The 25,422-nt window shown below is 40.8% G+C and overlaps 1 protein-coding gene and 1 long non-coding RNA gene across 9 annotated transcripts in view; one reads left to right on the forward strand and one right to left on the reverse strand.

Annotated features, from left to right (window-relative positions):
* Positions 1–18,847, forward strand: part of ANKRD17 (ankyrin repeat domain 17) — a 130,016-nt gene extending 111,169 nt beyond the window's left edge. For 7 of the 8 annotated variants that reach the window (XM_037896673.2, XM_037896674.2, XM_037896677.2 and 4 more), the window contains 9 exons: positions 85–532; positions 1,537–1,692; positions 1,957–2,106; positions 2,629–4,280; positions 8,468–8,665; positions 9,801–10,049; positions 13,296–13,471; positions 13,822–13,986; positions 16,110–18,847. In XM_037896673.2, coding sequence (XP_037752601.1) covers positions 85–532; positions 1,537–1,692; positions 1,957–2,106; positions 2,629–4,280; positions 8,468–8,665; positions 9,801–10,049; positions 13,296–13,471; positions 13,822–13,986; positions 16,110–16,169 — 3,254 coding nt within the window. In that variant the 3' untranslated portion in view covers positions 16,170–18,847. The remainder of the gene's footprint in view (positions 1–84; positions 533–1,536; positions 1,693–1,956; positions 2,107–2,628; positions 4,281–8,467; positions 8,666–9,800; positions 10,050–13,295; positions 13,472–13,821; positions 13,987–16,109) is intronic. The other variant, XM_037896675.2, reaches the window with a different exon arrangement.
* Positions 90–25,390, reverse strand: LOC122465375. The gene is made up of 2 exons (XR_006290174.1): positions 24,122–25,390; positions 90–2,042 (listed from the first exon to the last, which is right to left on the reverse strand). It is a non-coding gene; the product is annotated as an uncharacterized LOC122465375 (long non-coding RNA).
* Positions 25,391–25,422: the final 32 nt, after the last annotated feature.

The following is a 25,422-nucleotide window of genomic DNA, read 5'->3' on the forward strand; positions in this document are numbered from 1 at the left end:
CTGCTAAGTGTGACTTTAAAGACAAAAAAATCCTGGAAGTGGACATTTCCTCATGCTGTAGTAATTTTTTTGATTCTTAATCAGATGAGCCTGAGGTCCTAATGGAGCCTCCTAGTGCCACCACTACAACCACCATAGGTATATCTGCAACGTGGACTACGTTAGCAGGTTCCCATGGGAAAAGGAACAATACCATCACCACAGCCAGCTCCAAGAGGAAAAGCAGGAAAAACAAAATTCACCCAGATAATGTTCAGATTCTATTTGATGATCAGCTCCCAATCTCCTATGGTCAACCAGAAAAAGCCAGTGGCGAGTCGAAGAGCAGCAGTACCAGTGAAAGTGGTGACAGTGACAACATGAGGATTTCCAGCTGTAGTGACGAAAGCAGCAATAGCAACAGCAGCCACAAAAGTGACAGTCATTCTTCCACAGCAGCCACTAACACGCTGAGCACCAAGAAACAGCCATCGGTACTTGTCACTTTTCCAAAGGACGAGAGGAAAGCAATTTCTGGCAAGTCATCTATAAAGTAAGTTATTGTGACCGTACGTAATAACTCCCAGTATAAAATAACTGGAACTTCCTGCTGAAAATGACTTTCAAGATCTGTTTTTCATAGCCTCGTTAGAGTCTTGTAAAGTACAAGAATAAAATAGATAAGAGCACAAATGTCCTTGCTTTTCTATTTATATGAATGTAAATATTGTGTGAGGAGACCAAACCTTTTCAGGACATGAATTATATTAAACCAGTAGGCTGAGGCATGAAGCCTATCCACAGATCTTTAACCAGTGGGTTGTCTTGCTATATACGCTTTCCCAGACAGAAGCATTTCAGTCAGTTCAGCGTTCGTATAGGAAGTGTTCTTTGGCAACAGGTACCATGGCTAGTGGCTAGTCGTTTAGCAATGCCAGCAAGTAAAAGGGGAGTATTTTAGCATAGGTTTCAGGTACCGTGCTGCTGAGTTCAAGTGGCACCTAATCCAGTGGATATTACATGGGTGGTTTTAGAAGTTCAAATGAAACTTTGAATATTATGTTTCTAGGTGCATTCCAAAATGCCGCATACACAAATTCATACTGATTGGTTAATCCTAATCCTGTCAGACACATAAGAGGAAAAAATGAAGTCCATACTGCTATTTTATTGATATATATATACTGCTTCTCCAGTATTCTAGGTAGTTTATTTCTCTGCATCTTCCTCAGATGCAGTGAACCTGTTCCTAGCTTTCAGCAGAAGGGGAAAAAATAGCAAAACCAAATTAGCTATTAGTTAGCTGCTAAAATACTGTTTCGATATTTTGCTGCATATGTATATTAACTATCTTTAATGAATGATCACTTGTGCTTAGTGCACTTATGTATCTGGGCAGATATGTGCTAACTCTATCAAGTTATGATTTTCTAAAATGCTGGAGCTCCTAACAAGCTTAGTGCCCAAAGGCTAAAGAAAAATGGCCACATGGTTTGTGTGTTACGCTGAGTTTGAAGAAATAATTTATCTAAAAGCACTGAATTATTTTTTTTAAAGGCTGTCTGAGGTTATCAGTGAAGTAACCAGCAACTCCTTGTCCACTTGCACAAAATCTGGACCTTCTCCCCTTTCTTCTCCAAATGGAAAATTAACCATAGCTAGCCCTAAACGTGGTCAGAAGAGAGAAGAAGGATGGAAGGAGGTTGTAAGAAGGTATGTGTGCATATGCAAAGTCAGACATGCCAGTAGTGTTACCCCTTTTTATGTTTCTTTTTTGACAGAACACTTTTCTTTCATTGTTCCCCATCTTGCAGTTAAAATGAATGTATTAGTTTGAGAGTAGAAGTGATAAATTTCTCCTCTTAAACACCAACTCGGGATCTCTCTCTCAAACTTAATAGCTTCCTGCTGATCCTCATCTTATTTCAGACTACCAACACTTCTCCAGTTGACTTAATACTTTTTTTTTCTGTGTAGATCAAAAAAGGTTTCTGTCCCATCAACAGTAATTTCCAGAGTCATTGGAAGAGGAGGCTGTAACATCAATGCTATCCGGGAGTTCACTGGAGCACATATAGACATCGACAAACAGAAAGACAAGACAGGGGACAGAATAATAACAATCAGGTAAAAATTTTATTTGGCATTGTTTACTACTTTTTAAAAGAATAATTTCTATAAAGTGAATGGGAAGACTGAATTTTAAAGTGTAGTCTTTGGTTTAATAGACCACTTTTCTTGCAGGATTTCTAAGTGAGCAACAATTTTTAAAAAATCATTTGAGAAGCATAATTGATGCTACTATTCTGTTTGTGGTTTTGAACCAAAAGAATGTTTTCATGCAGAATAGGGAAAATTGGTTCTGTTCTGTAGTTGTGGGCAGAAAGCAAGGAGAGAGAAATTATTTTTTGTGGACTATGCAATGCCTTTGTTGCTTAGGGCACTGGTATTTCAGCCTTTTAGATTCTTTACATATGAAGCTAAACATCTAGTTTCCTTTAACATAAAATATCTTACTGTGAATTTATCTATGATAGACTGGTTGACAACCTCAAAACATACATTTGGGCTACATAGTGTAAAAGTTCAGGGTAAAAATTAAATCAGAATAACTATACTCTTCCTCCCTTCCTTTTACTCTTATTGCAGGGGTGGCACAGAATCAACAAGACAAGCAACACAGTTGATCAATGCTCTTATTAAGGATCCAGATAAGGAAATTGATGAACTCATTCCAAAGAATCGTTTGAAAAGTTCTGCAGCAAATTCCAAAATAGGGTCGTCAACAACTGCTGCCACTACAGCTGTTAACAGTTCACTAATGGGAATCAAAGTGACCACTGTAGCTGTTCAGTCAACATCTCAAACAGCCACAGCACTCACTGTGCCTGCAATTTCTTCAGCACCCACACATAAAAGTGTCAAGAACCCAGTGAATAACGTGCGGCCTGGTTTTCCAGTCTCTCTTCCATTAGCATATCCTCCTCCACAGTTTGCACATGCTTTACTTGCTGCTCAAACTTTCCAACAAATCCGTCCACCTCGGTTGCCCATGACCCACTTTGGAGGTACTTTTCCACCAGCTCAGTCTACCTGGGGTCCTTTTCCTGTTCGGCCTTTGAGCCCTGCAAGAGCTACTAACTCACCTAAACCTCACATGGTGCCTCGCCATAACAGTCAGAACAGCAGTGGTTCTCAGGTGAATTCAACAAGTTCTGTAACTACTAGTCCGACAGCTACAACAAGTTCAACGGCCTCTGCTGTGCCTGTTTCATCTACAAATGGCAGTCCCAGTTCACCTTCAGTCAGAAGGCAGCTTTTTGTTACAGTTGTGAAAACATCTAATGCCACTACAACCACAATCACAACCACAGCAAGTAACAACAGTACAGCACCTACAAATGCCACATATCCCATCCCTACTGCCAAAGAACACTACCCTGTCTCATCCCCATCATCCCCTTCGCCACCAGCTCAGCCAGTAGCGGTTTCTAGAAACAGTCCTTTGGACTGTGTAACAACCTCTCCGAATAAAGGGGCATCTTCCTCTGACCAGGAAGCAGCTAGCCCACCAGTAGTGGAAACAAGTAATTCAGCCAGCAGTGGGCAGCTGAGTGCTAGTTCTGTTGGGAGTTCCTCAGTGCACCCTGCTCACCAACAGTCTCCAGGATCTCTTTCTCAAGAAGCAAGACCGCCTCCACAGCAACCTCACGTTCCTCCACCAGATCCTAGAATGGTTGTGCCTCCAAACTTAGCAACAACAAGCTCATCTGCCCCAGTGGTAGGTTCAACGAATGCCCCCATGACTTATCCCTTGCCTCCGACATCAATGGGATCAACTCAACCTCCAGCTAAAATGGAAACCCCTGCTATCAAACCACCTGCCCATGGAGCAAATACTGCTCACAAGACTCCAGCTCCTGTGCAGAATTGTTCTGTTGCAGTCCTCAATGTAAATCACATTAAAAGGCCCCACAGTGTTCCTTCTTCAGTGCAGCTTCCTTCTACCTTAAGTACACAAACTGCTTCTCAAAATTCAGCCCATCCAGCAAACAAATCTATGGGTACTAACTTCAGTGCGTCTTTGCCATTTGGGCCCTTTAGCACATTGTTTGAGAACAGTTCCACTTCTGCTCATGCCTTCTGGGGTGGATCTGTAGTTTCATCTCAGACAACACCAGAGTCCATTCTATCAGGGAAGTCTTCGTTTTTGCCAAACTCGGAACCCTTGCATCAGTCTGATACTTCCAAAGCCCCGGGTTTTAGGCCACCCTTACAAAGGCCAGCTCCAAGTCCCTCAGGTAAGTGTGTGTGTGGTGCTCTCAGTAATATGTCCCTCAGCTGAATGCCTGCACTTTGGAACACTTAATATTTTCTGCCTATTCTTTTAGGGTTCTTTAAACTAACTGAATTGTGTATTCTGTAATTCATCTGCTCTTGAATCTGTCCCTTGTAGTGGAACTGTGCTTTCAAGTATCAGATTGCATTTTTAACCCAAATTATATTTCTAGCCCTTACAAAGATACCTTCTGAATGTAAACTAATGTACTGCTGTCTTCATGAGTGTGCACGCAGCCTGACACCATCTCTGAGAGATGTGAACTGCCCTATTCATCTCATTTGAGGTATTGAATGTAAAACCCATTGTTAACAGTCAAAATGTTAGCATGTTAAAATTATCAACGCTGAAACCGTTAGCAGAATCATCCATCTACCCCAACTTCTGAGGTACCAAAAGGCTCAGTTGTCACTGCTTATCTGACAAAACCTCCCTCTTTATCCCTTGCCAACTTCTGTAGTATAGTCCTGCATAGCCAATATATAAATCTATAGCACATTGAAACTTTAGAACAGAGTTAAAAATTAATTTAAAATCAGACTATATAAAACAAGGGATACTTCACTGATTTTATTATTCATTTTCATATTAATTCAACAAAAATCTCCAGGAGAATTTCCAGTCTGCTGCAGTCATGCAGGGTTTTGTCACAGAATTCAGACCAGCAACTTGCTATGGAGTACACCGAGCTTTTTTGTACTTTGACTCTGTCCAGTGTGTAGGGGATGTGGATTTTGTATGTGGCGTTTTGCCTTCAAGAGAAAAGTATAGCAATGACTTCCTAAAGAAGTGAAGAACAGTTGTAAATTTTGATCTGTTTCTGTTGATTCATATCAGAGAATTGAGAGATGCAGTTTATTTTTTACATTGTAACCTATTCATGTGCACCAGTTAACTTCGGTTGATTTTGAAATAATTTTAGAGAGTTCAGTCTTCTTCAAATATCTGGCAAAACGTAGGCCTTATTATCCGTTTCTTTTGAATAGCGAGGGGTATTTTAGTGAGACAGAGCTGAGCTGCATTTATATCAATAGGGTCCCATGTAATCCACAGCACTGGAAGTTACCATTTTGCTGAATAGTTGTGCTCAGAATGTCAGCTTTTGTGTGTTTTAAAAAAAAAAAAAAAAAAAAAACCTAGCTCTCTTAGCTGTGAAGATAACTTTGAAAATGTGCCTCTAGAGAAAAGTGAACCATTGATGTCTTCTTGTGTTAGCAGAGGGTCTAAGACAATAGCACTTAAGGGGTTTGGACTGCCCAGTTCATTTCAATCAGGACAGTGATGCCAGGGACTTGGGCATATTTCCAAGATCCCATGGAATTCAGTATTTTTGTCGCAGAATTTGCCATTTTGCTGCTGCTAGGCATCTGGCACTTTGTTAGTCTCCCTTTTGCGTCTTGCTGGAGTTGCTGCTTATTCACCAGCTTTTCTAGCAGGGAGTTAATTGGATTATAAGGAATGCAGTCCCTCGTTTTTCCATGAAGTCAAGTAGCAGAGTTCAGGGAGCCAGAGTTAGCCTCCAACTTGTGGCTAGGGACTGGGGAGAAGTGTAAAGTGGCCTATCCATACTATGTGGAGAATAGTATAGCTGCTGGCACGTGGGGAACCAAGGTGATACAAGCTCCCCTCCTGCTGGCACACATGGAAGTGGGGGAAGGAGGCTCTGAGCCAGGTCTCTTGGACAGTGTTGCAATAGTTGAAGATCAGGGGAATAGGCTTCCTGGAGAACACAACAAAAAAACTACTACTCCTTTCTTGCCACTTCTCTGTTCGCGGTCAGTGACTTTTATAGCCTTCTTCCAAGATGCACGATGCTTTGCCAGGCCATGCTGCAGATTGGAGTCTGAGGTCTGCTGACAGCCGGTCCATGAGCTATAATATTTCATAGAGCTATAACAAATTAATATTATAGCAGCATTTGGGGGTGCTTGGGATTTGGTTCAGTCATGCTACAGAGTACACAAAGGCCGGGTAACGATAGCTTTGTGCAGTGCATACATCAGAATGTATTAGTTGCAAGTTGGAGTAGTGCTTAAAAGAAATGCCCCAGTGCTTATGTCAGTGGACATAAACGTCAGGTGTGGATTTTAGGAAAGCCATTACACTAGCATGGACCTGCAAACACAAGCCTACTATGAAATATCTAAGCTGTTATGTTGTTTATACTTTGTTGGATGTTCAGACTACCTTTATGGACTTCAGGGGTTATTTTTGTAACTTTTTCCCCTCCATTGAATACAGTAGGTTTAGAGTGGTTTTTACAAGGTTCTAAAATCTCTGCTAGCAGGGCTTGAAAAAAAATTACAAACATAATTTACAAAAGATAGGCGAAGGGGTTCAGGGGCAAACCCTTATGAGAAGTCCAGCCCTCCTAACTCCTGAAGAATGAATGGTGGGATTCCTCCCAGGGTGTTAACCTTTAACCCTGCTTGGGGGCTTATGCTGAGAGGTACAGGGGTATGTCTTTGCCATTTCTCAGCCTCCTTGCTATTGTCTCAGGGAGTTTCACCTACGATACTTCTAAACCAACCTCCTGGCTGCTCTCAAGGTAGGGCAAGTGGCTGCTACTTTGCTCCAGTTCTTGCCTCCAATTTTTAGCTTCAGTCCTTACCTCTACTGCTGTCCATAGCTTTCCCCTGGACAGCTGAGTGAAATTCACCTAATTCAGACCAGTTTAACTGCTTCCCAGAACAGTGACACTGACCACGCAATGTCAGTTTCATAACTACTGCTTGGGAAAAGAACCAGTATGAGCAGCAGCAGCAGCCACTGGAGCTTTGTGTCTGCAGAGTCAGGAAGACAGTACTGCATTAGTTCACAGGAAAGTAATATTCACAACCACGATGGATAAAAACTTTTCAACTGTCTCTCTGGACAGTTTCCTACCCATCCCTAGCAGGTTGAGTGCTGAAATCCTGACCCTTCTTTTTGTCTGACCTACATTGCTGTCAAGGACAGGGAAAATAAGATACATATTGGGGCAGAGACAAGAGTTCTTAAGTATTTCAGCTCTAATAAATATAGTAACTTTCTTACATTTTATTCTTCACTTTCTTCATCCTGCAAAACTTGGAAAAAAATTTCCAATGTGTAAAAATGCTTGCAAATTTATTATTTGGTACATTTTCTCAGCTTGGATAGTTTACTGTTTTCCATTGTATAACTGGAACCATGTTTCCATAATTTGATGACATGGCTTCATGCTGATTATAGAACATATATTAAGTATTTCCTTAATAAAGAAAGAAAAGGGGAGTGGAGAAATACTTTGTGAATTTTAAACACAATCACAACTTTACCTTCCCTGTGCCAGATGGAGTCTCCATTACTTACTATAAAATCATTTTTCTAGTCCCAAACAATATCAATTTGAAAGATTTGTGGATCTGGAAAATGCTAGATTGTTATGCTGGTATCTAGTTATAGGATTATTTACAGTCTAGTTATTATTGCATTCATTTAAATTCAAGACTCCACATAAAAGTCAAGCATAATTTTTAAATGTTACTTATGTCTTTAAATATAATATATCATTTTTATTAAGACTCTCAGAACAAAAAGTATGAAAGATTTCCAAACTGACAGTCCTTCTAAAAAAAACAAAAAAAAAACCCCACCACTCCATGCCCCTCCCCCACCATCACATTTACTGGCTAACTCCCTTCAGGTCTTTACTTTCACATTTTGTCTTCAACTGGTATTTTCCAATCAATTTTCCTGCATTATTTTACTTTCAGTTTTCCTCTTCAAAAAGTTCTTTATTTTTTTTTGAGGGGGAGGGGGCTTTTACTTTCTTACTACTTATTTCTATCCAGCTTCAGTACTGATGCATACTTATTTTCTCATTCACTCATTTATTTTAGAGTTGTTTTAAACCTTTCAGAACTACTTAATTCCTCACTCCTCTGACACACACTCCATTTCCAAGTTTTTTAGTACTCACTTCTCTTGCTCTCCTACTTGTAGTTGTGTGAATGGAGAGAACAGCTAAAAGACTTGGTTAATTGACCAAAATGTCAAATAATTGTGATGGACGAAGAAATTAATTTGATGCAAATGTTTTCCCATTGTCCTCATCTCCTCCTTACACAGATGTTAATTAGAACCATCTTTCAGTGAGGACTAACCTTCTGCCAGTTTCTTTCATAGGTATTGTCAGTATGGATTCACCGTATGCTTCTGTAACACCTTCTTCTGCACATTTGGGTAACTTTGCCTCGAACCTTTCGGGCGGTCAGATATATGCACCTGGGCCACCCCTTGGCGGAGCACCTTCAGCTGCTAATTTTAACAGACAACATTTTTCCCCACTTAGTTTATTGCCTCCATGTTCATCAGCATCAAATGGTGAGTTCTACTGAGTAGGAAACTAGTGAGAAATTATTGTAAAGGCAAAATATTCTGGCAAATTCTACCTAGTCTATGTAGCTTCCTAATTAATCAACTTGATATTTTTGGCTAAGCTTGTTGCTAGGATTTTTTGTTTCATTGTTGTTAAAGTCCATATGTATTTGAAGATGGATTTTGAAACTCTATTTTACAGAATGAATTGAGGAAGAAATCTGTTAAATGAAAGGTTTGATCTCAATAGATGCATTAGGGCTGCTCAGTAATCCTCTGTGGGGTTCCTTTTAGATTGGGGGATTTTTTTCAAGGATTTTTTCAAGTTTTAGCCCTTTTGGTTGAGAAAATACTCTTCCAAAAGTGAACTGTGTCACTGATGTGGTAGTGTCTTCATTAATCCTACCAACAAATATTGTTTCTTTTATGATGAATTGATTGTTTTTAGAACCCTTTAAAATAACCACTAAATAGATTTGGAGAGAGACTGTGTTTTGTAAAATTTGATATCTTCATCTATAATTGTGACTTTTACAGTTTTTGTTGTAACGCAGCCATGATGTGTTATGATAGAAAACAAATTTTAAATTTAAAGATAACTGATTCCTTTATATTTAAGGAAGAAAGTTAAACATTAAGCCATTGGCAGCACAGTATTAAAATCTGAAATCCTCTTATTAGGACTTTTGCAGGCTAAATGAAATGCAGATGTTTTGAAAAGAACCCATTAATTTATTTGATATGCTCCAGAATCTAACCCTTTCTAATTGCCAATCTTTATTGATAATGCCGAAAATGACCTTTTTAACAGTATCTTTATGATCAATTGTACAGAGTCTGGAGTAGTAAAGTACTTACAATAATTGTTTCACATAAGCCACCAAACAGTAAACAAGTGATAAAGGCTTGAGCTGTATTTTGAACCAGTGATCTGGGGTTAAAACACTTCAGATTATCATAATATGCCTGCTGATTCTTCTGAATCATCTACTTCCAAAAGCTTGGGTTTCTTTTATGGGTGAGTGTTGGTATATGTGAACAGAACTATGAGTGGAAATTCATTTTGTTTTCTCAAACTAGGCCTAGCAAAGATACTAAATATACATACACACTTCTGTAATTTTTCAATTATTTTCTGTAGAATCTACTGCTCAGTCAGTGTCATCTGGAGTTAGAGCACCATCTCCTACCCCTTCAGCAGTGTCCTTGGGGTCAGGAAAGCCCAGCAATGTGTCTCCGGACAGAAAGGTTCCTGTTCCAATTGGGACTGAACGTTCTGCACGTATTAGACAAACTGGAACTTCTACTCCATCCGTTATTGGGAGCAATTTAGCCACTCCCGTGGGGCATAGTGGCATCTGGTCCTTTGAAGGGATAGGTGGCAATCAAGGTATGAAGTATTGTCTAAAAGGCATGCAATTTTCTATAGTCATATTGCTTTTCTTAATAACCATGCTTTAGAACTGAGAGGCATTGTATAAATTGAATTCCTCAGAATTTACATTTGCTCATTATACATCCATTTCCAAGTCTCAGAGCTGGGTCTTATATCTGCTCTGTCCAGTTTGAAGTTGTGTCCTGAAAGGTAGCAGAGAACCTTTGGTTGTGAAGCTTTGATGCTTGTGACATGTTGTTGCTGTTATAATTGGACAACGCCATAAATAACAAAGCAGGTAGGTTCCACCCTGCCCTGGATGAACTAGATAATCTAGCTGTAATTTTTACAATTACTCCTGCAACCAGCCTAGGAGAGCAGTATTAGTGGGCTTTGAAAGGACTCGCATCCAGAACTCTCTCTTGATGAGTAAGATTGTTGCAATACAGGACGTTGAGTGAGGAAATGCATGGGATAGTTGTTTCTTGAGGATGAAGGGAAGGGGACTCCTCTGGAGACAGTCATAACCTTTTTTCAGTTTTGCTTCTTTTATGGAATTTGCTGTTCTGTATATTAGGAACTGTCATACTTTCTGTTCAGATTCAGAGAGTTTAAGATCAGACGGGACCATCGGATCATCTAGTCTGACCTGGATATCACAGGCCATTACATTGAATCCAGTTACCCCTATATTGAACCAAATAACTTGTTTGGCTAAAGCATATCTTCTCTTGGTGGTTTAGTTGCAGTGGTTAATCAACCTCACTGTTCAAAATGTGTGCTTAACTTCTTATTTTAATTTGTCTGGTTTCAGCTACCAGCCAGTGGTTCCTGTTATACCTTTTGGTGTTAGATTAAAGAGCCCTTTAGTACCTGGTATTTTCTTGCTGTGAAGGCACATATACTCTGCAGTCGAGTCACCTCTCACTCTTCTTTTTGATGTGCTAAACAGGTTGAGCTCCTTAAGCCTCTCGCTAAGAAAGCATTTTTCTCCAGCCCCCAAATAATTTCTGTGGCTCTTTTCTGTACCCTTTCCAAAGTTTCCACATCTTTCTTAAACTGTGGCCACCAGAACTGTGTGTGGCACTGCTGAGACCGACACTGGAATGCTATATACAGAGGTAAAATCACCTCCCTATTCCTACACACTGCTCTCCTGTTTATACCTCTGAGGATCACATTAGCCCTTTTTGCCAGAGTGTTGTACTGGAAGCTCCTGTTGAGTAGCTTGTCCATTGTGAACCTTATATCATTTTTAGTCACTACTTTCCAGGATACAGTCCTCCATTCTGTAAGTAGGGTAGAGCCTTCATTCCTTGTTTCTAGAGGTATACTTTTTCATTTGGCTGTTTTAAAATGCATTTTGTTTGAATGGGCCCAGCTTATCAAACGATCCAGATCTGTCTGTATGACTGCAGTCTTCCTCATTACTTACCACTCTGCCTGTCTGTGTCATCCACAAATTTTATTAGCAATCATTTTATATTTGCTTCTAGATGATTAGTGAAAAAGTTGACTAGTATTGGGCATAGTGCTAATCCCTGTGGACCTGCACTAAAATCATCCTCCTTCAGTGATGATTCCCATTTAAAAACTTGTTGAGATCAGTCATTTATCTAGATCTTAATCTATTTAATGTGTGCTCTATTGATATTGCATAGAACTAATTTTATAATCAGAATGTCACGCAGTACTAAGTCAAACATCTTACAAAAGACAAAGTATTTACATCTACTCAGTGACCTTAATCAAGCTTCTTGTCTCCTCAAAGAATGTAATCAAGTTTCATAAGACCCATTTTCCATAAAATTGTGATATTTATGGCATTAATTGTATTCCTGCCCTTTAATTCTTTATCAAATCACTCCCATTTCAGCTTTTCCATTATTTTGTCCAGGACTGATTAGCCAGCTTATAGTTATCCAGTCATCCCACTTGCCCTTTTTGAATATTGGCACATTATTAGCACTCTTTTCTAGTCTTCTAAAATTTCCCCTGTATTCCATGATTTATTAAAAATTAGCATCGGCAGGCCTGGGATCTTCTTGGCCAACTCTTTTCAGACAATTGATGTCATTATCTGCTCCTGCTGGTTTAAAGAAGTTTAGCCCTAGTAGATGTTTTCTACCATCCTCCTTAGTTATTAATTCTCTAGGCAGTAGTTACATATTCTTATGTGGTATGAGTACGCTTCTGCTTTGTAACAGAAATATTTATTGAACACTTGTGCCTTTTCTGTATCATTATTAACAATTTTACAATCTTCATCTAGCATTGGGTCCTATACCATTTGTTAAGATTTCTTTTGTTTCTAAAACACTTTTAAAACTCATTGTTGTCCTCAGCCCTGCCAGCAGCAGATTTTTCCTTGGTGTCTTTCGCATCCCTTATTAGTTTTCTGCCTTTCATCATATTTATCAACTCTTTCCCCTCTTTTCCATTTGTAAATGTATGGCTTTTTAATTTGATAGATGCCTTTACCTCGCCACCGAACTAGGATGGGCTTTTTAGGCAAAGTCCTCTTTCTTGATTGTGTAATCATGACTTTTGGCAGTCTGATAAACTGTTCTATAAGACCTGCCAATTCTTAACATTTTCCTAAGTTTTTCTTCCCAATCAATGTTGCTCATAAATTTTCTTAGCTTTAGGAAATTAGCCTTTTAGAAACACCGTCTGTCTCTTTAACTGGTTGAGAGTGTCCTCTGTTTTCCCATACTGAATGTAATCAGTTCATGATCACTGGTCCCTAGGTAACCACCAACTTCCAAGTGGCCTGCCTCTTCACGTTACCATTTGTGGAATGCATCTTCTTGCTTGCCTGTGAGCTTCAGGAACCTTTTGATAAAACCGTCTCTTTTGACAAGCGCCCATTTGTAGTATCAAACAGTCAAAACTGAGGTTATAAGAGACCATGCAGTCCTCGATTTACCACAGTATAAGAGCCCTAAGGGGCAGGTTTCAGTATCCATAACTTGAAGGAGAAAATATTGTGGAAGTTATTCCTTGACTAGAAGTAATTTTTCAACATCCTCCATTAAGTGGGATTTCTTCGAGTGATTGTCCAACAGATTCCATTCTTGGTATGCATGCCCCAAAAGTATAGTCTGAGTGGACAACACATCTCGAACAACCAGAGTTACTGTAGAGCAAATGACTGTTCTTGTTGCGGAAGTGCTTTAATACAGAGGACTTTAGTCTTAGCCGCCCATACAAGTTTATTAATATCAATTTAATAATTCATTGTACTTGTTTCTTTGCTAGATAAAGTAGATTGGTGTCACAGTGGAATGGGAAGTCATATGATCCACAGGCCAATGTCTGATCCAGGAGTGTTTTCACATCAAACGATGGAGCGAGACAGTACAGGAATTGTAACCCCTTCCGGTACATTCCATCAGCATGTTCCTGCAGGATATATGGATTTTCCTAAAGTCGGGGTAACAATCCTAATGTTTCTGGCATCCACCTTAGTGTAGGAACTTCAGTATTTCTATGTTGTTCCTTAAGACAAGTAGACATTTTATAGTACTGTCCAGTCAAAACAGTCTGAGCAGTGTATGTTAGAGTATTATTGATCTTTATTTTTCTCCAGAACAGTTGCAAGATACTACTAATCTGATACTAAAAAGTAAATGTACAGCAGATAGGAAAAATGTTTAAAACCTTACTCTTTTAAATAATACAAATGTAGGGAATTTCTAAAATGTAAAGCAATAATTTCTATTGCTACTTGATGTGTGTGTGTGTCTTTATATACATGTTGATTCTTAACTTTTCCCCCCTGAAGGGTATGCCTTTCTCTGTGTATGGGAATGCAATGATTCCTCCTGTAGCACCCATTGCAGATGGTAATGGAGGTCCTATGTTTAATGGACCTCATGCTGCTGACCCATCTTGGAACTCATTGATAAAGATGGTTTCAAATTCCACAGAAAACAATGGCCCTCAAACGGTAATATTGTGATTTTTTTTAATTATTATTATTATTATTATTCCTGACTTATCGTCAACATAATAAGATACCAAAACAAATAATTACCCAGATGTATAATGCAAAAGATAAAAACTTATGTATTTCCAGTCTTTCTGCTTTTTCTAATTTAAATCTGATTTACCCTTACTAATTACAACTGAAGCACCTAATGCACCTGTATGTAACAAGTGTAAAATAAATTCCACTTACTTTTTAAAAATAAGCAAACCATCACTGATGGCTTGTCTACATGGGGAAGTTGTTCTAGAATAAGGTATGGTGTGAATTTAAGCATAGTAGCTATTCCAGAATAAGTGTATCCACATGGGCAGCTATTGCAGAATACCTATTAGAGTTAATTTCCTCATATAGACAAGCCCTTATAGTAACTGTTTCAAGTGTTACATTACCTCTTTTGTTAAATGTGTTAAATAATGCTGGTTGCTACTATAGAAGTACTAGAAGTTATATAGATGTGATAGAACTGATAAGTCACCTTTCTGGGAAGTGTCTTTTATTCACCACTGCATATAATTTATGATTTTCTTAGTGGGAGGTGAGACTGTCACAGCACTAGACCTGGAGCATTATGCTTTTGAGTCATATTGCCTTCACTAGGGCTAGGAGTGCCCAGGGAGAGAGTTGGCCCTTCCTACATCAGTTTAACCATTGCCCTAGCCCCACCATCACTCTCTGTCCAAGTGTTACCCCTTTTGGGATCTCTAGCACTGCTGGCTGCACAAGTGGCCTCATTCTTCTGCCGAATTATGGAAGTTCACTGCATGAGTGTAGTTGAAGGGGAGGGATTCCCTGTATGCTTTTTCTCCTCCTCCAGCCAAATCCAACTATATACCTAACTGTATAAAACATGCTTGCTTATATATTAAACTCTGTTAAAGTATTTATATCAGTTATACCCAAATAGATTTTACTTTGTTACATGTAGTATTCATAAGGTTTCTCCAGCAGTGAACGTGATATTAGGTATTGGAAAAAACAATTAATAACAAAAATTAATTTTTTAGTTCACTGACCTTTTCAAAAGCTGAAGTGAAACACCTTGTAATTCCCCAAATCATGGTGCTTTACACCTTGACCTTGTAACTGACTGTTTGCATTATCCCCTGCATGCATGCAGAAACTGAACTGACTTCAGCAGGCATAGCATTAGCAGATCCAGTTGCAGGTTTTGGGCCTTAGTTATTATTCCCCTTGATCCTAGGAGACTGGATTTCCTGATATACAGCTAATATAAATGTTACAGTATAGTATATGAGGGTGGAGTGAGACATTGTTCTATGGCATGAAAGTTTAATTTTTTTATTGAAAGCAATTGAAAAATTGCTGAACGGGAAATATTCTAGGTAGTACTGAAGGTATTGTGTAGGTAGGATGTGTGACCAAGGGGAGAAGCACAGGCAGGAAGGTGAAAGTGATGAAAATAATCTCTTCACATCTCAGCTCTTAGGTATTACAAGAGGAAAACACATTTAAGAAAATAACCTGGTGTAGTTTATTAATAGATGCAACAATTACAGAAGTGAAAAGTGAAGGCAGGCACTATACATTTGTATTGTAAGCATCTTAGCTAAGCCTAAAATTCTTAAATGTGCTAAAGCAGGGGTGGCCAACCTGAGCTGGAGAAGGAGCCAGAATGTACCATTGTACATTGCCAAAGAGCCACAGTAATACGTCAGCAGCCCCCTATCAACTCCCCCCTCTCCCAGCACCTTCTGCCCACCACCAGCTCCACTGATCAGTGCCTACCCCTCCGAACCTCCCAGTTAGCTGTTTTGTGGTGTGCAGGAGGCTCTGGGGGGTGGAGGGGGAGGAGCGAGGGCATGGCAGGCTCGGGGGGGGGGGGCAGGAAGGGGTGGAGTGGGGGCAGGGCCTGGGGCAGAGCCAGGGGTTGAGCAGTGAGCACCCCCCAAGCACATTGGAAAGTTGGCGCCTGTAGTTCCAGTCCTGGAGTTGGTGCCTACACAAGGAGCCGCATGTTACCTTCTGAAGAGCCGCATGTGGCTCTGGAGCTACAGGTTGGCCACCCTGTTCTAAAGCATCCTTGTAAAACATCATTAATAACACACCACCTTCTTTTTCAGGTGTGGACTGGAACTTGGACACCTCACATGAACAGTGTGCATATGAACCAACTTGGCTGAGTGGGATCAACTTGTTAGCCTGGAGATTGCTTTTTATTCAGAGGAAAACACAAATGGCCGTTTAATATGCTCCCAGATCATTCTACTGATGTGCTTGACTGAAGTGTGTAGGCTTTTGCAGAAGAACTTACTAACTGACCTTTTTCTGTGAACATTGTGACCGCCCATTCCCCATCATCATATGTTTCAACTTAGTTAGCCTTTACTCTTCTTCTTTTATTTTTTGGACATAACTTTCTGTTGAAACTGTTCTTTGGCTGGTTGGTTTTAGTACTGTAAACTGCTTCTGAGCAAACACAGAAATTTAGCAAAATTATGTAAACTTGATCCTGAAGTTTTAGAATGGCAAATAAATGTACAATTGTTTACATAACAGAAATGGCTAAGCAGAAAGTAAATTTCAATATGTCAGTATAGAGGCTCTACTTTATGTAGACTTAAATTAATGTGAGATATGTACCTTCATATTCAGAAATCTGGATGTTTCCTTCATACATTAAACTATTAATAAGCATAACTTTTCTACTTGTGTAATTTAAGTACAGTATAAAAGTGGGAATTATCAGTGGGTTTCCCCAGTTATGGATTTTTGAAAAGTCATACATCTGTTTATTTTTCTCTTGTAACCAGATACATGTTAAAAGTAAGTTTCCATTTTCTTCTATGCAGGGTTTTCAAAAAAAAAAAAAAGCTCTTGAGATTATCGCCTTCTGGCATTTCCAGAACTGTCTCCATGCTAACACCAGTAGAGTTCCCCAGTGAATATTGGTGAGCGTGCCATCCTGCAGCAGTCTGTTACAAATGACTCTTGCAGATAGGTGGATGCAGTGAGGTATGTTTAGTTCTCTGACCATTCTAAGTGCATCCATCTAGTTCCTCCCAATCATCAGAGAAGAAAAATTTGTAACTGTTTTTGGCTGTTGGAGTAAAAGTAAGCACACCCACTGGCACTTAGTAGTAGAGATTCATTAATGAAACTTTTCAGAGTAACAGCCGTGTTAGTCTGTATTCGCAAAAAGAAAAGGAGTACTTGTGGCACCTTAGAGACTAACCAAATAAATTGGTTAGTCTCTAAGGTGCCACAAGTACTCCTTTTCTTTTTATTAATGAAACTGCCTCCAAACCAAGGCTTATTTTTCAAGAATTAGTGGTTTAATTAGAGCAGGCGATGTTTTATTCTGAACTGTGCGTCTGCCTGATCAAAGTTAATTTTGAACATTCCAAAATGAAATTTCTGTGTAAATGATCATCTTTAATAGCTTTTATCATGTTTTGCTTTTAAAGTTTCCTGGAGTGAAAACACCAGTATGCTCTGCAAAGGAACATCAACAAACTGTAGAGCAGTGGTTCTCAAACTCTTGTGCTGGTGACCCCTTTCAGATAGCAAGCCTCTGAGTGCAAACCCCCTCCCCCCATAAATTAAAAACACTTTTTATATATTTAACACCATTATAAATGCTGGAGGCAAAGCGGGGTTTGGGGTGGAAGCTGACAGCTTGCGACCCCCCCCCCCCATGTAATAACCTTGCGACCCCCTGAGGGGACCCGACCCCCAGTTTGAGAACCCCTGCTGTAGAGCAAGTTCAGAAGTACTATAAGGCAAGCCTTTGACAGCTTGAAACACAAAGCTATTTTAACCCAAGATCCCAGTTTATAACACAAATGACTGTGTATGTGTGATATACAGTATAACCACATTTATAAACTAGATCTACAAATTAACTGTAATATTGTGGGAACAAATCCAACATTGTCTATCATTTGTTTTTTGAAATAGAAGAATGTAAAAAGGTAAAGCTTTTTAAGGTACAGTGTCAATCAAATTCACCCTTTTATATGGTGAATTAGAGTCCTGACAAACTTTAGATAAATCTTAATTGAATGAATATCCCAAATTAATTAGATTAATTTTGTTTGTTGGCTATAAAACTGGATTTTTAAAATGCTGTTTCATAACGTACTATAATTACTCTCTTATAGCCAGAAGGAAAAATGATTTTTCCAAAGCTATTATACAGCCTTTTAAATACTGAGATGCTACGTTTGAGACGTCCAGAAGTTCATGAATACCAGTATCTGTATACATGCCCTAAGGTGGTGCTCTAAATCTAAGTAAACTCATTTTTCCAGCTGTATGTGATTCCTCCTTCTGAAATCTAATGTATGAAGAATTAGTTGGATCAAAATGGATACTTAACTGAACAGCTGTTAATAAAAAACTATTTAAATTCAATTTCAGCACTTTACTATGAGTGGGGAATAATGCTATTACGGTATTTTATATAACGTTTACCACTCTCCTATAATTTTATTATTAATGCTTCTCCAGTGCTAACAGGGATTATTTTTACTCTTTTGAAATAATCCTTCTGAGGAATAAATACTGCTCAATATTTATTACAACAAAATGTATTCTGTGGGTTAAAAAAACTGAGTTTCTTAGGATGTGGTTTCTTATAAAGCTATCTGTATTTTGTTGACTTGAAAACAAAACTGTAGACACCGGAATATAGGCTGGAATGCCCCATGTTTCGTTTGTGGGATCAGGCTTGTTAAATAAAATACTGGGGTTTTTAGAAGTCTGTACTAGGAACATTTTTCAGATACATTTTTTATATTTCAAATGTAATGCCTTTTATTTGACCAATAAAAAAAGGAACATACTCTTTTGAGACCTGGTAGGTCTTCCCTATCTTTTTTTAAATACATATGCATAGATTATTGGAGTGTGTATATGCAGAATACTTTATTCATTTTTCTGTTAATTAAGGAATGGCATAACTCAAGAAATATAAGCCATGAGTTAGTTCACCCCTTAAACCCCAGGATGATAAATATCCCAGTATGTTGTGTAATCTGTTTGTCACTCAATGATAAAGTACTGTAATGTAGTTCCGTCTTGTGATGGAGGCAAACCTGTCAGATGCCTTTGCACTGAATAGGTATTTCATAAAAATGCAATTCTAGCTCTTAGTTTAAACTATCTTCTCCCTTCATTGTAAAGGATAATAATTTTATAGCGTGAACAATGATAAATTTCAAAACTGATTTGATGGATATCAAAATTTCTGCCTACTGTGTACAAATGGTATTCTACACTGGTTTTGACACTTGCCATCTCCTTAAACACCAAATTCACAACAGATGTTGTATGACCCTGAGGGTATGTCTACCCTGCAATTAAAAAACAGCAGCTGGCCTGTGCTAGGTGAATTGGGCTAAGGGGCTATTTATTTGTGGTGTAGACGTTCAGGTTCGTGCTGTAGCCTGAGCTCTGGGACCCTCCCTCCTTGCGGGGTCCCAGAGCCAAACATTTACATTGCAATTAAACAGCCCCTTAGCCGAGCACCACAAGCCAGAGCCTGGCGTGGGCCAGCCAGGGTGCCTAACTGCAGTGTAGACGTACCCTTAGTCATTTTGTCTCCATAAATCCAGGGCCAATGAAACTAAGTTAAAAGATAAATGTATGAAGCAAGATGCTAAACCTCTGAGGTTCGCTAAAACTAAAATCTTGTAATAGTCAAATTTCATTTGGGGGCAGGAAAGAGAAATCAAAATCAGTCCACTGGGTTAATTTTAAACTTATTTTTGTGTATCCAAAAATCACTGAGCTTTCTTTTAATCTCACATCACAGAATACTTGAAACCATCTGTAATTTGTTTTGACCTACAAACAAAAATAGCTTGTTCTTGAACCAGGACTGTTTCTAAGTAGTTAAAATACAAGAACAAAACACTTCTAGCACTTGTATATTCACTGTGATGCAGGAATTCTGTGATGCATAAAGCTAGTGGATGTCAGTGTGCATTAGCCATACCAATTTTTAAATTCACTATTTTCAGTTTTAAGTTCCTGATGATGGTCTTCTGTTCTTACAGATCTACATTGCCAGGGAGGGGATCAATAGTAGCTACCAGAACTTGTTTTTTCGAGTATCATTGGAAGTAAAATTTCTCCCTTAAAAATACGCTATATGGATTATTCCATACCAGACCATAGAAAGAGTATATGATTTTGGGTTGAAATACTTAAATATTTTCCATTGAATAATGTGGCTGGTCGTCACTCCTGAGTGACTTAAAGATTTCACTGTGTAAAAACAGTTTATAGAGGTTATCTAATTCTTTGGGATTAAAAAAAATTACAGCAGATACTGCTATAGAAATCTAGCATCAACCTTGGCACAGCTCCGTATCAGGTAAGGTTAGAGCAGTGATTCTCAAACTTTTGTACTAGTGACCCCTCTCACATAGCAAGCCTCCGAGTGCGACCCCCCCTTATGAATTAAAAACACTTTTTTGTATATTTAACACCATTATAAATGCTCGAGGCAAAGTGAGGTTTGGGGTGGAGGCTGACAACTCGTGACCCCCCCACATAACCTCACAACCCACTGAGGGGTCCCAGCCCCCAGTTTGAGAACGCCTGGGTTAGCGAATTAAATCACCACTAAAATACTCATGAAGAGAAAGATCTCACTTTTGCAGTGAAGTTAAACCTTGACATATGGATCAAGCATCATATGAGTCAACATTGAGGACAAATTAAAATGTAATAACTGCAACATATTTAGCAATTTCTTGGTCCGTAGTTACCCACAACAGACGACATAAAAGGAACACATTTAATCTTTACAGTTACTTGCCAGACAAACGAAGCTGTAGTAGGACACCTACATTGCATTTGTAACATCCAGGTGATTAAATGAAGCAAATGACAAAAGACTACTGGAAAGGAACACGGTGAGGCAATGTAAGCACTCATAGAGACCTAACTAAGGAATCTATGACATGATTTGCAAGCTACTTTACATGGTTTCCCCTTTTCTTCAACAGCTAATTAAAGATTTACACAATCAGAGGGCAACTATGAATGGTAAAAAGCTTAGTAAAGGGGAACAGAGCCTTTTCATTCCTAAATCAATGGTTTAAATCTGGACCTATTTGGTAATCACTAAAATACATTAGCATAGGCCCAATCCACTCCTGTTGAAGTAAATGGTAATCTTTCCACTGATCTGAAAGACAGCTGGATCAGGTCCAACATTTGAGGCATGTGAAACGAGTTGGTCTGTTCCCCATGATTGAGTGGGCCCATCAGTATACACCTTTTTGGCACACTCATCAGATAAGCTAAGGATTTTAATTTGCTTTAAATGTTAACTTTGAATTTCAGGGCAGTAGGTCAGGTGATATTGATAACTTTTGCATACTGCAGTGCTGTGTATGGAAATACCTAGGATGGGTGCGTGAGAGATTTACTTGCAGCAGCTCGCAGAGCCAGGGTGTTTGTAATTGCTGGGTATCCCCTCAGGACAGTTTTGATCATATTCTATGCAAGGTGAAAATTGCCTGGCCTCTGTCTAGACTACTTCTGCCTGCCATTTTATACAGCCCAGGGTTTCCCACCATTCTAGACATCTGGGCTGCTCTCCTCTCTCTAGCATGCAGCTAGATCAGTGTTTTGGTGCTGCATGGTCTGGCCATGCCTCCACTGATCCTGCTTGCTGCTAGATTCTCCATCTCTGCAGCAGCAGACAGTGATGTTTTTTTCCTCCTGCCCTTATTCCCACTGTTTTAACTTTTCTGCCCAGTTTTTTGGGTCAGTGAGAGCTGTTCTCCCTCCTTGGCATTCCTCTTCCTCCCTGGGTTGGTTAACCCTCCCTGAGCCTCCACTGCAGCATCTCCCTGCTGGCTCCTCTGTCCTTAGTTTACAGCATGGCAGAACAGCCAAGAAAGCACAGAGTTAATCCAAGTGGTACTCTACATGTGAGGCAGCGTTTCCAGATTCAGCAGATGTCAAGTTGTGCCCAGCCTTCCGTCCCTAAATCCGGTGGGACCCAAGGCTGCAACTCAGGCAAGTCCCTGCCCACCAATGCAGCTGTGACTCCAATGGGAGGAAAAATAGGCCACGAATCCCAGTGCAAAGAAGACAGAGGCTCCAAAAGGGAGGAGCACCCTGACTACTCAGCTCTAGAGGTAAGTCCCAAGGGACCTCTACAGACTGAAGAGAGGAGGCTTGCAAGGCCACATCATCCCCAAATCTTAAAGTGGGTCCTGAGTGCCCTAAGGAAAGAAGCAGGGTTTCTAATCAGCTCCCAACCTACCCAGGAGTGCTCTGACAAGTCTTCCCCCTTCCCTATGGAAATGGGACCCAGGAGGGAGGATTCTGAGACAGACCTCTCAAAAGGGCTCCAGGCCTTAAGGAAGGCAAGCTACAAAAAACCTCCCCAAAGTCACAGCAGGGATTCTCCACTCCCAAAGCATGCTAAAAGCTTTTTAAAACAATCTAAACAGGGAAAGAAAAAGCACACCCACCCCAGGAGATGAGTCCTTTTCTGCCTCCTCCACTGAAGAAGGTGAGCTGTGTGGTTTTAAAACAGTAGTTCTCAAACCTTTGTAGTGGTGACCCCTTTCACATAGCAAGCCTCTAAGTGCGACCCCTCTTATAAATTAAAAACACTTCTATATATATTTAACACCATTATAAATGCTGGAGGCAAAGTGGGGTTTAGGGTGGAGGCTGACAGCTCACGACCTCCCATGTAATAACCTCATGACCCCCTGAGGGGTCCTGACCCCCCAGTTTGAGAACCCCTGGGTGTAAGCTTCAGAGAAAGTTTCTTCCCTCAAAATCCTCCACTTAGGCTGTCTGACCCCTTCACTCCTCCTTTGAGAAAGTGATCAGGGATGAATGGAAGAAGCCTGGTAAGGGCAGGGATATTAACAAGAGTGACCTCTGCCTTTCTTAACATTCAAAACCCAAAGGGCTCTACTGTTGAGACACCAAAGGTCAATGCCAATCTAGCATCCCTCACAAGGAGAGTTCTATCCTAAGGAACCCTTGGATAGAAAGATGGAGGCCTCTCTCAACAAGGGCTTCGAAACCTCTTCCACCAACCTCTGAGCATTCCTGGCAGCTATCTGCTTTCCGAGAGCATCTATTTCCTGGCTGGAAGATCTCAAAGCCCTTAAGGATAGAGATCACCCTACCTTTGGCTCCACTTTAAGGAGTCTCCCGCAACAGCGTTTGTAACTGACACCTCAATAGATGCAATGAGAGCTTCAGCCTGAGCCATGGCTTCCAGCTCAGTAGCCATGCACCATGTATGGTTCACTCCCTGGAACATGGATACTCACTCTATGCAGGTCCTGTGCTCAGCCAAGTTTACAGGCTCCCTCCTTTTTGAAGAAAACATGGACAAAGTGGTGGCTGACAATGTGGCAAAATCCAGTCTCTCCTTTCCCTATTAAGTTCCCCTAGAAAAGGATATAAACCAGCCTTTGGACAGGTGTTCTTTTTGCACCTCTTCCTCAGAGGTACCAACAAAACCACAACAGATTTCCCAGGGAAAACAGTGGACAAAGTCTGGAGGGACCTGAACCTCCCTGCCTGCTCTCTTCCCATCCACTTTGACACACATCACATAGGCCTCCACCCAGAGCTAAAGCTAGGGGTCAGGATCTCCCATTTCCTAAAGAAATGGTTTTCATTGACCATGCACAAGTGGCTCAGGGAGCAGTGACCCCTATAAAACCAAATCTGACCCAGGAGGAAATCTCTCTTCTGGATATGGGAGTGATAGAATGCCTTCTCTCAGAAGAAAGTTCTGTGGGTTCTACATCTTCATTATGCAACAGTAAGGGAATGGAGGGATGTATCAGAGCCATTCTTGACCTCAAAAAGCTCAACAAGTGGATGAAGAAAACAAAGTTACAGATGGAGACCAAGGTCTCTACAATGTCATCCTTGTCCCAGGGGGCTTCTTGACTTCAGTAGATCTAGTGGAATCTTATCTCCATATCCCCATCAGACCATGCCACCACAGACTTCTGAGGTTTGCATACGGCAGGAGACAGTATCAGTTCCTAACATTCCCATTTGGCCTGTCGTTGGCTTTACAATGATGTTGGTCGTGGTAAGAGTCAGACTCAGGTCACAGGGAACTCACCTGTATCCCTTCCTGGACAACATCCTGATCAGAGCTCCATCACTGTCAGCAGTGCTCAAGGCTACATCTTGGATGTGGACTCTCCTCCATGTGCAAGGCTTCATCATCAGTGCCAAGAAAAGTTATTTGGTTTTACCCAGGAATTTATTTTCTTGCTCCAGAGCTCCAGGAGGCACTATGCCTCCAACTGCAAGGACTCCTAGTGCTGTGCATAGGGATTGCTCCACGGGCACAAGCATGCATCAGAAGTCTTCAAACTTTCATATGAAAGATATAGGACTCCATACAGCACATGAAAAATCAAGTATGGGTTCCAGCACAGATGTTCAACTCCTTTAACAGTGGTCAGTCTACAACAGCATCCACAAAGCCATGCTCCTCTGCCTTCTAAATCCTTTAGTCCTTACAACACATACCAAGGGCCTCTGGGCAGCTGAGAGCAGTCAGGTTAGCTCTGCCAGGGTTCCAGGCTCGACCCTAAGGGGAACCCACATCCTGGTTCAATCAGAAAATAAGCTTATAGAGGGGTATTTAAACAACCAAGGGGGAACTAGGTGTCTGGCACTACACGTGGAAATAACAAGGTGAGCAGAACAGTTCCTCATTTCCCTCAGAGCGATCCACATCAACAGGCACCTGAACCCAAAGGCAGACTGGCTCAGCAGGCACGGGTACAATTCCTTGTGGTGCCTGCAGCAGGAGGTTTTCCATCTCCTCATACACCCCTCCCACCCTCAGTTTTGCATGATGATGATGTTGGGACTCCCTGCAGCCGACCTGTGAGTGAATCATACAAACGCAAAGAGGCCCAAATACCTCAGAAGGGGAGGCAGACCCCGGCTCCAGGAGGACAGATGCCTCAGCACAGGGTCAGCCTCAGGGCCTGCTTGACACCTTTCCACTAGGAGAGCAGATCCCAGTAATACTGAGAACTCCGCACTGGCCTCAGCGACCTTGGTTCCCACACCTGACACTGGAGCCCGCGCTCCAGCCTCAGCCTGACCCGAAATACCTTCAAAGCCCCCTCCCCCCATGCTGGCCCGCTCCACAAGGCTGGCCTCCTCCGTTCCCTGCCCAGTCCCACCCGACGCCCTCACAAGCCATGCCCGCCCCCCTTTCTTCCAACGGTCTCCAGCGTAGGCGGGGCGGGGTCCGACTCCGCGCAAAACCCGCCCTAATCCAACATGGCGCCTCTCTCGCAGCTGCGCGCGCGCGCGCGCGCGGGCGGGGAGGGGGCGCTCTAGGCCGCGGCCTCAGTCGCCCGCTCGGTGTCCGGCCGGAAGCGACTGCCGCGTTCCTTC

The sequence above is a fragment of the Chelonia mydas genome, chromosome 4, assembly GCF_015237465.2.
Source record: "Chelonia mydas isolate rCheMyd1 chromosome 4, rCheMyd1.pri.v2, whole genome shotgun sequence".
In the NCBI taxonomy this organism is placed as follows: Eukaryota; Metazoa; Chordata; order Testudines; family Cheloniidae; genus Chelonia; species Chelonia mydas.